The sequence below is a fragment of the Nannospalax galili genome, unplaced genomic scaffold, assembly GCF_000622305.1.
Source record: "Nannospalax galili isolate Female #2095 unplaced genomic scaffold, S.galili_v1.0 scaffold578, whole genome shotgun sequence".
Classification (NCBI taxonomy): Eukaryota; Metazoa; Chordata; class Mammalia; order Rodentia; family Spalacidae; genus Nannospalax; species Nannospalax galili.
This window is the reverse complement of record NW_008342282.1, coordinates 526,177-541,041: the sequence shown is the minus strand read 5'-3', so window position 1 is coordinate 541,041 and position 14,865 is coordinate 526,177. Positions and strand designations below refer to the sequence as shown.

The 14,865-nt window shown below is 36.7% G+C and overlaps 1 protein-coding gene across 1 annotated transcript in view; it reads right to left on the bottom strand.

Annotated features, from left to right (window-relative positions):
* Positions 1-14,865, bottom strand: part of Fbxl17 (F-box and leucine rich repeat protein 17) — a 479,631-nt gene that overhangs the window by 327,202 nt on the left and 137,564 nt on the right. Inside the window, 1 exon segment of the mRNA XM_029565884.1 lies at positions 11,414-11,521. Within this exon segment, the coding sequence (XP_029421744.1) occupies positions 11,414-11,521 (108 nt within the window).

Below are 14,865 nucleotides of genomic sequence, written 5' to 3'. Positions count from 1 at the left end.
GAGGCTTCCAGATCAGTTTCAACTCATTGTTCCAAGTCCTCTGTCCATGTCTTCAGCAATAGGGTCTTAACTTCAAGTCCTGAGAGGTAGTAATCAAAGGCTATGGCAAAAGTCTATATTATTTTGGAAGTCTCTTAGACTACCCTGACCAACAATTCAAAGAGACGTCCATTGCTGATATTTCCCCACTGATACTTTTGTTATTTAGACTTCAGCTACATGCAAGCACTAATATGCATTTGTATGTGTATTTTTCAGTAGTCTTTTGAACTAATACATTTCCCTTTGGTTTTTTACACCACTTAAGTGTTATTGATCTCTCCTTTTTCTTCCCCTGTATAACCCTTCCTATTCCCTCCCTACTTAAAGTATCCCTATTTTCCCCATTTCCCCTTTGATAACACCTGTCTCCTATTATCCCCCTCTCCAGCTGTAAAACCTGTGAATCACAACAATGACCAGCCCAGCAACTCATTTCTACTAGTGCACTAGTGGCACTTTTATCATGGGGGTGAACACCAGCTGTCCAATGGACTTAAGGCCCGCTCAATGGGAGAGAACTTGTATGTGGTACTGTAAATGTAGACAAGTACATGGCTGGAGATGGCATAGACCCTAGTGAAAAATCTACTTTTGTCACATCCCTAGAGCAATGAATTTCCTAGGATATTCTAAATATATATCCTTATATTTATAGACAAGTGTACCTCTGAACACTCATCAAAGAAACATGTTTTTGCAATAGATGGGAACTATTAGAAAGTTCCACAACTGGCCAGTCACAGAGAATAATTGTCTGTGAGGTATCTAGCCCTAAGTAACATAATGCAGCCTCTACACCTAAGACTCAGGGAACACAGACAAGAAGGCAGAAAGAAAATTAATACATCTCTCAATTCATAGCAAAGAAGCTATCTCATGCAACAGATGGCCATTTACCCAAAGCGACCAAAGTGCATAGAATATGGAAATGCTGAATGTTTATCCCTGAATTGGACACCTATATCAAACCTCTACCATTCAAGACCCAGGAACTAGTTCAGAAGAGGGGGTAGAAAGAGTCTAAGAGCTAGAGGTAGTGGATGACCACAAGGAAACAGTTTTCTAGACAGCTGGGAATTCACTAATATGAACTCACAGCAATGGTAAGAGCATAAAAAAGACCCACACAAGCTCAAGCCAGATAAAATCCCAGCATACATGTGGGAAAGGGGGTAAGAAGCCCAACCAGCTGATATCTGCTGGGAGATAGAGAACCAGCTTTCTTTAAGAGTATGAAGCTGGAAAGGTTAACCAGGCTCTAGGGGATGGATGTACACTGAATGACATTTGGGAGCACAAATTAGACTTACTATGCCTTACTATATATGACAGAATACATGAAATGGGGAGTATAAGAAGGGTACAGATAGAGAAGGGAGTCTAAACTTCATCAAAATATATTGTATGAAATTTGTAAAACTTCAATTAAAAAGTTAAAAACAATTTTGAGAACTGTGAACAAGCAGATCATTTTGTTACAAAGAATCTGCTTATACATATTCTGGATATATATATATATTTTTTTGTTGTTGTTAAACTTTTTTAAAATTTTATTTATCATTTTTATTTTATGTGTATGCATGCATTGCCTGCATGTAGGTAAGTGCACCCGTGTCCTGTAATGCCCGCAGAGGTCAGAAGAGGCTGTGGGATCCCCTGGGACTGGGGTTATAGACAGTTGTTAGCTGCCATGTGGGTGCTGAGATTTGAACCTGGGTGTTTTGCAAGAAACGTGTTTTTAAATGCTGAGCCATCTCTCCAGCCCTCTGGTTAAATACATTAAACTCTTCAATTTAGTAGTTATTTGTACATTGCATTGATGTGCAATAAATTACTTAACAATAAATGCAAAAAAAAAATTTAAGAGTCAAATAATTTAAATGACATGTGAGCCAGATGTGGTGGTACACGCCTCTAATTCAAGCACTAGGAAGCAGAGGCAAGGTGGTTCTCAGTGAGTTTGAGGCTAGCCTGGCCTACATAGCAAGTTCAGGCCAGTTGGGGCTACATAGTGAAACACTAGCTCAAAAACAAAAAAAAAAAAGACATGTGAGAATTCATACCCAAAAAGTCATGATTTGGGAACTCTCCAAATACTGACTCATACTCTTGTTTTTTCCCTGTTGTACAAACAATTCCAAGAAGCACCAGAGTTTGGTTTACAAAGACTTTAAAGTTTAAATTATTAAGTTTTATTCCTGACTCTTTTCATCACACTAATGTTAAGAGCTGGAAGTAAAGCATTAAATTCTAGCATAAAGATCCTGTGATAAGTAGTTATATGTATACGCGTGTGTGTGTACGTACACAGACACAGACACAGACACACACACACACACACACACACACACACAGCCCTGCAGCCTGTGCTTACGACTCACCATAGTCTCATAGCATCACTGTTCGTAACTGTCATGTAACTGGTCTGTCCTATCTCTCAGGTTATAGCTTGTATAGATTCAAAGCAGCAGTGTAAGTCATGGCACTCTAAGGTAGGGTGGTCTAATTTAAATCTTGTATCCAATCCTCTGATTTGTGCTTCGATCTCAACTGCTACAAGATTCTCCAAAAGAAAATAAAACAAAATCAGTCCCTTTGTCTTAAACATGCTCTCATGTGAGGAACACAATGATGTAGACAGATCAGCCAGGGTCTAACCAGGAAAAGAGAAATTACTATGAAGATCAAGTTTACATGAAGGGAATTTCACAAAGGGAAATTGATATTCTGGTGAATGAGAAGCTGAGAAGACAAACTGGATTTGGTAGCATAAGCTGGAGAGTTAGCCACTGCAAGAAACCCAAGCACCCCAAAGGTGAACAATCAAAGGAAGAGTCAGTATTACTAGATCAGGCCACTGCCAGTCATTACAAGTTAGAGCTGTCCAGAGTTGGAACAGCCAAGGAGAAGGGCTCTTACCAACAGTGCTACCCAAGATGGTAGAAGGTAGACAAATGTCACAGCTTCGTTCTCTTTTTGGCTTTCCTCTGTATGAAATTCAGATTGCAGAGTGAAGCGCCCTGAATCCATAGGTCTAGAAGCACATGCTTAGAAAGAATAAGAATTCTAAAGACAAACAGGCCTTAGACCAGCACAAAGCAGGAGGAAAGCAGGGAAAGGGCATGGGTTTAAACAATGAAAAGAAGCAGTTTATCTATTAGGAGTTCTTTATCACAAATGAGAAGCAGAATAACTGCACGTATATTCTTGTCCCTCATCTAAAAACCCACAGTGCTAGCCACGTATGTTTCCTTCTTTTAGCAGATGAAAGCTGTAAAAGTTGTACCTGAGCTTCCTCAGGCACAGAGTACATGTTTCATTGTTAAAGACTCAAGACTGATAGCCAACTTCATACTGAAACAAGTACTTCTGATCAAACACAATAACCAAGCATTTCTTCCAGTGAGAAGCTGCTCCTGGGGAGGGGGGGCGGTTGACAGCCAATCATCCCATTGGGCTACAATCAACTGAAGGGAACTCTACAATGGGTGAAGTGACTACGTTCCTAAAGGCTTTGTAAATACACTGAGATCAACAGTTTTTGTGTAAATGCCCAGTGTACCTCTGGGCTGCAAGGCAAACATTCAAGGAGCTCAACTGCCTTAGACAGTGTTCTCTAGTGGGCTCCATTTCAGGTAGAGTGTGTCTGGAAAAGTGGAAGCTCAGAACCAAACCCAAATCCAAACATTATTGTAGAAAATGAGAAATAACATGAGGCCCAATTTCTGGTTAAATGTTGTGGCTTCACACTTAAATTTCAGAACATCCTACTGTCTCATAAGTAAGCTAACTTCTGACTCAGACAGATAATACGTAAAGGTATTTCCTACTGTCAAAGAATATAACAGCAGCTGGGCGTGGTGGTGCACACTTTTAATTCCAGCACTCCAGAGGCAGAGGCAGGAGGATGCCTATGAGAAGGAAGAATTCCAGATCAGCTGGGGCTACAGGTAGACCCTGTCTCAAAAAAAAAAAAAAAAAAAAAAAAAAAACAACACAAATTTTTTTTTTTTTTTTTCAGGATATCCAGGGATTTCTATAAAATCCTGTAATATTCTCTAGACTATCATTACAAACACCATGTAAGCTAAAATCACAAATACTTGGTTCTTTGTGACTAACAATAAAAATAGTGCTTAAAAGGAAACTGCCAAAATTAATTACAAATAGAATATCATTTAGTTAAATGATCAAAACTATCAAGTGACTATAACTGCCAGTGTTTCTAATAAATTATATTTTTAAATTAATTAGAATCTATTTAATTCTGTAATACACAATGTTTACTTAAAAGTAATAAATGAGATGTATGTACCTTTTTCTCAGTAGTATATTTCCTCACTAAATTAAATTATTAACTTGCTCTTGTTGAGCCCCAAATCAGATTTCTCTAACTTGGGCAATCTGTTCTGCTGATTTAGAAATGGGACCTTGCGGTGGTTTGAATGAAAATGTTCCCCATAGGCTCCAAGTGTTTGGACATTTTGTCCCCAGGTGATGGGTGCTGTTTTGGGAGGTTTTAGAAGGTGTGGCTATCCTGGAGGAAGCACGTCACTAGGGGTGGGCTTAGAGAATTCTTAAGCCTTGCCGGACCCCCAGGTGCTCTCTTGCTTCCTGTGCCTACATGATGATGTGAGAACTTAGCTTCTGCTGCTCCTGCTCCAGCCACCTCCAGCCACCATGCCTCCCTGCCATGACAGACTGTAATTCCCCTGGAACCGTAAGCTCAAATAAACTCTTCTATAAGTTGTTTTGGTCAGTGTTTCTATCACAGCAACAGAAAGGTGACTAATACAGACCTCATGTATTTTTAACATCACTGTTTTACAAACCACAAGTGAAGTAGAGTCACATCAATCCTCAAATAAAATTCCCAACACAAAATAGTGTGAATTAATTTGAAAGCATAAAAAATGATTAGAAGGAACATCTCACAATATCTTTCTTTGATATCTTTCTCTGACTTTGTGTGTTTGAGATCAGATGAAATAATGTTGAAACGGTTCTCTATATGACTTATTTGCAAGAAAACTCACAATTTATAAGCAAGTATGTGATAAAAATTCAAGGAGTGAATGGAAGATAATATAAGCAGAGTAAAATATTATTTACTAAAGCCAAGACTCAAGCAAGGCCTTTTCAAGAAGCCCTGTCAGCTCTCCTTAAGGTATATTTATATATTTATATTAAAGCCTGAGGCAACCATTTTATCAAAGGACAGGTGCCACAAAGTTGTGCATTTGTTCTTTTTATCTGCTAGGAGTTTCACAACAGAGTCATTTGAAAGATAGATTCAGTTATTTTACCGGTGTCATACTGATATTTCTGTTGCTAAAATGAAACTGTAGCACAAACAAATACAAATTATTGCTAGAGTATGAGTGATAGAGTTATAAAACAGGAAAGAGGAGGCTCATGGAGCAGGTATTATCAACAGAGTGAAAACAGCAAATGATAAATTACACACCTTATTTAGACTCGTTCTATACTAATTTAGAAGAATGAAAGTCAATGACTCATTTGGGCAATAATAGCAAGCTAGAACAGTGTATTTCTCTGATTCTGTGTATTGCTAGGATAGGAGTTTTTAAAAATTATTTTCAAATACTATTTTAATTGTTCAGTGTGTTAACTTAAACAAATCGTTAAATAATCTTTAAGGGGTCAGGAGGGAAAGGAAAAAAACAGCAGTGAAGAGCAGATACTGTTATTAATGTCAGCACTCTGCAGTGGTACCTGGGCTGAAAAATGACTCATAAAGTTTTTAAGTAATATTTGCCTTCAAAAATTATTTTACCATTCTAATGAAACAGTGAGTAGATTAGAAGTGTGAGATACTTTCATACATCATTATGAATTCATTCTTCAATTTTAAAAATCTTCTTTAGCTAAATGCCAAGCACTGCTCCTCATATAAGGCAAACATAGATCAATGCTACTTTTCCTCAGCTTGGAAAGAAAGTAAAGCAGCAGGCTAGGTGATTTTCCCAGGATCTCTTAACCAGTAGTCACGCCAGCAGCTCTGATGACAGTCATAAATAGTTTGTTGGCCTTTGCAAACTTCTAATGCAAAACAAAAAATAATCAATTACTAGGCTTCATCAAGTCTAGCAAATCATGCCCTATATTCTCACACTCAGCTCCCGACGTAACCTTTTACTGCAGAAAGGATAAACAGAACTGAAAACATGGTCACCCAGCAAACACCTTTCTGATCCTCACTGGTACATATTCACCAGGAGCACTCCAAACCTGAATGCATTTGAGAACATATTTTCAAGATCTCAAAATTTCTTTCAGGCACATCAACTTTTCAGAAATAAATGAAGTGACAGCCTATGACTATAAGCATTATCACCCCACAAGTAGTAAAATAGCACATTCTTTTATTAGAGCAAGACACCCAAACTGTTTGGAAATTTTAAAAGGCAAGAAAGTTCATCTTTCCTTTCTGGTCTCTGAATAAACAAGAAAAGGAAGACAGAAATTGAGTTAGCCACGTGAATGATCGTTTTTTCTGTTACTTATGTTAAATTGACTGAAAAAAATCAATTTTGTTTTCCTTTAAAAAACATCTCATATTTTCTATCATAAGCACTTTTAAAACTAAGTATTCTTTTATTTTCAAAGTTCTGTAAATGTGATATAGCTCCAAGAAAACACCAGAATTTGGACATCTTGTTTAGGTGTTAGTTACCTTCCTAAGGAACTCTGCTTTTTAAATCAAAATTTAATGAAACCTATACTTAACATAGCCCAAGAATTTAATTAATGTTATTTATGAAATGAATAACTGAAACAATAAAACTTAATGTAATGCCAAAATATCATTAATAATACTTGCAACTTTAAGAGGCATACACAACCTAAAAAGAAAATATATTACCATCTGTAGCTTATGACAAATATAAAATTTTCATATACCAATGCAATAAAAACGAACCTTTAGACAAATAATCTTCAGTATCTTCTTAGTAATCATTTAAAATAAAGTCAACTAATGATTGAAATTAGTTTTGAACTGATCTTAGGTAAATCAATTCAAAACGTAACTATAGTATAAGCTCTGGAATCTAAAGGATTTTTGAGACAGTACTCTAGGTATGTGTCAAAGTAACTGGTCTTTTTTTTTTTTGACATTTTACACTCTATAGGAAAGTACAATTGATTTTTAAATTAATACTGTATGCTTATGTTAATACATATATTAATTATTATCCTGAACATTTTCCATGTCATTATATATGCTTTAAAATATTATCTTGAATATTACAATTTTTTTCATCAAAAGTTTTTAAACTTTCCCATTGATTTCACTGATTTATTTTATTTATTATTTTTATTTTATGTGTATGAGTGTACTGACTGCATGTATGTAAGTGCATCCACATTATGCAATCCCACAGAGGTCATAAGAGGGAGTCAGATCCCCTGGAAAAGAACCCGGGTCCTCTGTAAGAGCAGCCAGTTCTCAGTTTTAGCTTTATGATTCCTTACAATTTATTTTACTCTAGAAATTCTGAAACATAAAAATATTTCAAATAGTAAAAGGAAGACCAAAGTCCCATACTCAATTCTCAATATTTTACTACACTTGTTTCTTCTATAGACCTATCTACTTTTTGCTTTTTAATTCCCTTGTAGCTAATTCCCTAATTTTGCATCATTTCACCAATAAATATCCAAATGTGCATCTCTTACTGTAAAAGCTTTAAAAATGTATAACAAACACACCACTCATAAAATTACTGATAATCTTCTAGCATTCAACAGCCAGCTCACATTCAGATTTTCTCAGTAAACTCCAAAATACTTTCAAAGTTGTTCTGCTTCAGGAAGGATCCAAATAAATTGAGTTGTTGGTCTTAAATCTTTTCTATAATAATTCATCCAATTTTTTGGATCCTTTGGACAGCATCTGCCCAATCCCCCTAAACTCTGGTAACTATAATCTACCTCTTTTATTAGTTCAAAGCTTTCAGGTTTCATTTACAAATGATATTTGTCATTCTGTGCTGGGTTTATTTCACTTAATATTTCCACAGCTTCCTCATGTTGTCACAAACGACAAGATTTCCTCCTGTTTTTAATGCTGAATAGAATTCCACTGCATATATATATTGCATTATTTTTATTCCTTCATCTGATCTGTTGATGGACACTTAGGTGGAAAGATCTCCTTAGCATACTAAATTTGCTTGATTTGAGTACATACCCAGTTTCTAAAATACTGATCACACGTTAATTCTATTTTTTCCTTGAGAAATCTCCATACTGTTTTCGATAATGCACTATTGTACATTACCATCAGTAATGGTCAAAGGCTGACCCCCATCTTCACCAACACTTGTGATCTTTTAGATAATACTCTGGCAGGTGTACACATGAGCACCATTAAAAGGAGTCAATGCAGCATGTGTGTGTGTGTGTGTGTGTGCATGAGTGTGTGGGGGGGGTATAACAATAATAATCAAAGAAGAGTACAAAAATTGAGAGATGGGGGGACTTAGAGGGATGTAAATGATACAAATTCAATACTCACACATGAAAAGTTCAAAAATTAAAAATAAATTTAAATCTATTCAAGTGCTTTGGCCATTTATTGTCATGTTGTTCAGTTTTTAATATAGTTTTGTGCTGGATAGCTTTAGTGTCAACTTGACACACTTGGGTTGAGGGAGCCTCAGTTGGGGAATTGCCTCTATTGGACTGGCCTGTGGCCATGTCTGAGGGGCATCTTCTTGATGAGTGATGTGGAAGGACCCAGCCCACTGTGGGTGGTACCACCCCAGGGCAGTTGGGCCTGTGTTGCATAAGGAAGCAGGCTGAGCAGGGGCCAGGGGAGCAAGCCAGTAAGCAGCATTCCTCCATGGCCTGTGCTCCAGCTTCTGCCTCCAAGTTCCTGCCCTAAGTTCCTACCTTGGGCTCCTGGATGAACTGTGACCCGGGATATGTAAGATAAATAAGCCCTTTCCTCCCCAAGTTGGTAGTGGTCAGAGTATTTTCTCACAGCAATGAAGAACAAACTACGACAAGTTTCAATATTAAACTTTATCAAATGGATGGCTTATGAATATTTGTCCTGTTCCACAGGTTTTCTTCTTACCTTTAATTATTTTCTTTTCAGTGACAATACAAATGATTTGTGTGTTTAACTTTATTTTTTAGTTCCTGATCAAATGAGCATTTCTATGATAAATCATTCCATAATCTTCCCCTTGAAAATTACTGTTACTTGTGATTTTTCAAACTTTTATAAGAATTTTTGTAGCTCTATTCATGAGAGACAGTTATATGCAATTTTCTCCATACACATTATTAGATGGGTCTAAAAAAGCATTCAGCATCCACGATGTTCAGGCAAAGGTTATAGGAAATGAATAAAAATTTGTGGTTACATATGGTCTTAGTTACTTTCAGATGTTCTGGTCGAGCAATAATTAAGAATCATAGTCTTATCATCTCCTTTCGTTTTAGGGTTTGATCATCAGGATACAATTAAGTGCAATCAGCCATTTAAGACACAGTACAAGCACAGGCTCTCTTTAGATACACGAAACTACAATAAACTACAATAGTGATCTGATTTTTTTAAACCACAGTTTGCACTAATTTCTAACAATTTAGATATAGAATTTATTTTAACAGTAACAGTGAACATTTACTTTGCCTTACTATGGGTCTCAATATGGAAGGAAGCACCTCCCATGTAATTATCTTACTTAATATGCTGAAAAAAAGATAACTTTTCCACTTAGCTAATAAGTGGCAGAGCCAAAAATCAAACCAGCTGACAACAAAATCCAGGCATCTACTCACTGACCCTAAATTCACCATGGTCCTACACAATGCACAGACATGTGTTCTTTCTTCTAGAAGGAAAAGAAACATTATTTCTCACTGAACTATAACCCAGAGACCTAAATAGATCAGGCCCAAAGAGAACTGCAATCTTCCCTGCTTATTTCAGCACTGTGCTTCCATGCAACAGTTCTCTAATCATTGTAACTTAAGAGAAGACTGAATGACAAGGTTACTCAGCTACTAAGTAGAAAGGTCAAGACTAACACTCTTTTTCTAAGTACAACATAGTAGAGTCAAACTCTACAGGGACACATTTCAGGAGGTACACAGGTAAATTTTATAGTAGTCAGTTTTTCTAGCACCTGGATGTAAGAATTAGCTCCTATCTCTAAGAGTGTGGAAAGGAATGGAGAAGGGACATCATGAGAGACGGCAAAGGAGCCAGCACTTTCATCACTGCTAAAACATATTTCCTACGTTTGGTATGTAAATGAACTCTGAGCTGTCAAGTAAATATTCTAACATAAAGTAACCTCTATTTTCACCTTCTATATTCATCTTAATCACACACAATGACTATATTCCCCTTTTAAACCAAACACTCATAAGGCATAGTGATATGTGAGTAGTTGAAACTCAATACATCATCTAAGCACAAGGCATTACAATTTGAGTAATTCTTGTCATATGTATTAGTATTTAAATGCATATATTTTAAAATTAGTAGCAATAAAAAAGCAAAAAAAAAAAATCTTTCTAAATGAGGATTCCATTTCAGAAAAGGGTAAGTATGTGGCTTTCCACAGTTAATGGTTGCTGACAGAGGAAGAATCCATCTTCTCCAGGGACAGGCTCCCTGATAGGATCCAATCCCGCAGAAGGCTAGAAAATCTTTGCCAGATATGGTGTGTGTGTATGTGTGTGTGTGTGTGTTAAGAAAAATAATTAAAGAAGAGGTCAGGATGTTGAGAGGGAGTGGGGAACACGAGAGGTGTTGGAAGGGGGAAGGGCGAGTGGAAGAGGGAGAAATGATGTAAATAAAATACTCATGAACAAAATTCTCAAAACACACAAAATTAGAATTTTTTTCAAATTAAAGAAAGGATTTTACTCCATCAAATACTAGTATACTTCTGTAATTGTTCAATTACTCATTTGTGTTCATTTATCAATGCTAGAAAGATAGGCATGTCCATGGAAAAGTCCATGACCCCAGTCCTAATGAGACTGAGGCTGATGCAGAACCCACAAACTCAAGATCAGCAAGGCAACAGAACAGGACACTGCTTCAAAACTAAAAATGTACTGGACCAGGTGATATAGGCTGTCATCCCTGCTTATCAAAGGTGAATGCAGGAGGATTACAGAATCAGTGTAAGGCCAGCCTGAGAGGCTTAATAAGATTCTGTCTGTCACAAAATAAAAAGTAAAAGAAGATGGCTTGGGATATAGCTCAATGGTAGACTACCTGCCTAGTAGCAAAGGGGGAGGGAGAGTACAATAATCATATGGCCCATCTCCTTTATGATACTCAAAAACACCAGCAAGGTAAAGTCATGGTACCTACCTTGGTTAGGTGAATGACTCCTTTGGAAGTAACTGAACAACCCATGAAGCCAACATACTGAAGTTCAGGGCAGTGCTCAGCAAATGCTTTCACTGACTGGTCTGTCACCTAGGGAAGAGGCATGAACAAAGTTATTCAAGGTGATATTACAATGAACTCATGATTTGGCTACTACAAATTTCTTCTGTTTGACCCTGGCTCCTTACTATTTGGTTTTCCAATGGGTCATTTCAATCAGCATACACACATCCTGCAATATCACTTGTGCTTTTGTAAAAAAAAAAATTCCTACCTTGACCTCACATCCCATTCCCTAACACTGTATGTTTTAATATTTCTTTACAGAAACACTAAAAGAGATGTTGACATCAGCTACCTCCACTGCTAGTCCTGTACCTCTTTCACTCTCTTCTCCTTGCATTTTTATTGGCACGATTTGCATGCCATAAAGGTCATCCTTTCAAACAGTGCAGTTCAGTGATTCATAATGCATTTTCAGATGGGCAGAATCACCAATACCTACTCCATAATGTCTATCCTACTGTGGTCTCTTTGCATTGCTGTTTTCTGGCTTGGAAACTGTCTCCCCTGCTCCCAGGCTTGGACTGGGACTGGCACTACACCATATGCTCTCCTGAGTCCCCAAATTGGTAGGTCAACTCCGTATAATAATCTCTTGGTGAAGAAGAGATGGTCTTCTAATGGCTCTGTTTCTCTGGAGAACCCCAAATACAATGTATACTGAAGTCCTCTAAGAGTTCATTAAAAAAATCAAGACCAAAAGGGATGAAGCCCAAGGATCTGTATTTTTAACAAGTCCCCAAGTGACTCTTAGGAACTGGAAAAAAAGCATGAGGCCCAAGTACTGAAAATAGTTTATAATATTAACAATGGATATTTCTAACCATCCCTGCTTTAAATGAAAGGCAGAATAAGATTTTGATTCCATGTATACAAATTATGTTTCTGTAATTATGTGATATTCTTCTTTATGATTTTACAAAGATTTAACTTTTTTTTTTTTAAAGGTCCTAATACCCTCTATCACTATGCTGATTTCAGAATTACTTTCTACAAAGCAAAATCAAGTTAAGCACTTTTGCTATATTTTAGGCAGCAATGACTTCCACCACTTTTGCATTAGTTTTTAGTATGGGGGACTCATTTTGTATCTTCTTTATTCTGAACAGACACTGGAAAATAGAAGTGTGTGAATGGCATTAATTCTAAAACAATCACATGAACATTTTCCTAAAGTAATGAAACCAACAGCATCCATGGTAAGTCTGATAAAAGATTAATTCTGCCTTCAAAAGCAAAGTATGCTTAAGCATATTAAGACTAAGGGTGCCATTGATAAATTAAAAATGGACTTCCCTGACACTCACCTTTCTAAAGACATTATGTTAACACAGAATACATAAGACACTAAAATCGTCAGAAGCTTCAATAAAACACAATCTCTTATTAAAAACAAAAAAGGGTTACAGAGGTTAAGTACATGGTCAGTTGGTTAAATACCCTGCTCAATCTCAGTCTAACATAAAATTTTTCCTATATCCATCTTCAACGAGAGTAGAAAGGAAAAGGAACATGGGTAAAGATGAAGAACACAAGAAAACTTGGGCCCCAGGGGCCCGAACTTTTAGAAGAAATGAACATTTAAACTTCTTTTGGTGGGTCTTTTAGCTCAAATGATCAGAATAAGGCAACCACGGGGAGCCTCCAACACTGAGTCTGTGAAGCATTAGGGTACGGACTCTGATTAGGTACAAGTTTGTTTTAGAAGACTAATAAAAGGACCTTCAAAATTGGGTGGCAACCAGCTCTACTCCCAAGAATAGAAGATGTGTAATTCATAGTAGAAGGTCCAGCATAAACTTAAATATAGATTGCAGAAAGATACTTATTAGTGTATTAGTGAGTCTCAGTTTCATAAGACCCTGGAGTCTGACTGCCTGATTTTAAATCCCATGCGAATGTCTCACCCCTCTCTATGATTTTGGATACATAAATTCACTTTGCTATACTTTGCTTGCTCTATAATACAAAGAAAATAATACCTACTTTATAGCATTAAATATGAGAGTAAGACAATGCTTGTAACATATTTTGAATAGTCTGTGTTATATTGTAATTTTTCAGTAGCTGTTACCTATTTTCATCATTCCCAATACCATTTCTTCTATACTCTGATTCATAGCCAGGATGAAGGAGTTGAAAGGTATAAGGAAATAATTCAAAACCAGTAGAATTGAAGCATTTTCCTTTATTCTTCTACTTACTATAAGAGATCCCAATCACAATATGAGAGCTCAAGGTTACGAGCTAAACTGTGAGATGATAGTGATGGAGACAGAGGTGAAAGCTTATTGCCAATTCAAATTTTTCAACTTGGTTGCACACTAGAATCACCTACAGCATTCTGACTTCATTTCTGGGTGGAGAACTACATTTGTTTTATTTTAAATGATCTTCAGGAGATTCCAATGTTCAAGCTGTGTTATAAGCAATTTCTAATGCCTCCTTCAAAATCTGGTTCTTGCAGAGTGCATGTCCCTGGATAGGACTCCTATATTAAACCTCACCCACCCATGGCTTAGGAACCATTGCAGAAGAGGGGGCAGAAAGATTGTAAGAACTAGGGCTTTGAAAATGCTCCTGCTGTGGCCATGTACCTAAAATCTTTGAATAAAACTGTATTTTCAATTCTTTTGAGTAAATACCTAGGAATAGAGTTGATAAATTAGTATATGTTTAATTTTTAACATTTCTAAAAGTTAGGTTTCTTATTAAATTAAAGGAGTTTTTACATATTCTAGATAGATTTATCAGGTAGAGCTACTAATGGAAGTAGCTCTAATATTCAGATCCCCGATGTTCTTGGAATTAATCTTTGTGCACTGTGTAAAGTAACAATAAGAGGTCACGTTTTTGCATATGAACATCTAATTGTCTAAGCATCCTTTGTTGAAATCATTACATATCATGGAAGAATTTTAAGGTTCTGGATTGCAATGTGTTTGCCTGAAGAATAATAGAGACTATGGAAAAACAAGACAGAGTAAGAATTAGTATACAGAAATGTGACTCAGGATTAGAAAAGAAAGAGATTAGCTTGCAAAACAGATGCTGATCTTCAAGTCAAAGCTGTGGTGAAAATAAAGGGAGTGATGTTCATTCAAAGGACCCGCGTGAACATAGGTAGAGCATGAACTCCTTAGCCAGGCATGCCAACAGCCAAGCTAAGCTTAGAACGAAAGTAGGCTCACTTAACACTACATCAGGAAGAGTGCTGCTGCCGTCTGCTGTGCCCTCTTCAGAGTCAAGAGGACCTTGAAAAGCCTCGACAAACACAAATAAGTATAAAAATGCCAGCAGGACCTCAGTTCGGGAGATCTTTTCTAACTGTTTACTCTGAAAACCAGAATCACAGGGCACAAAGGAGAAAG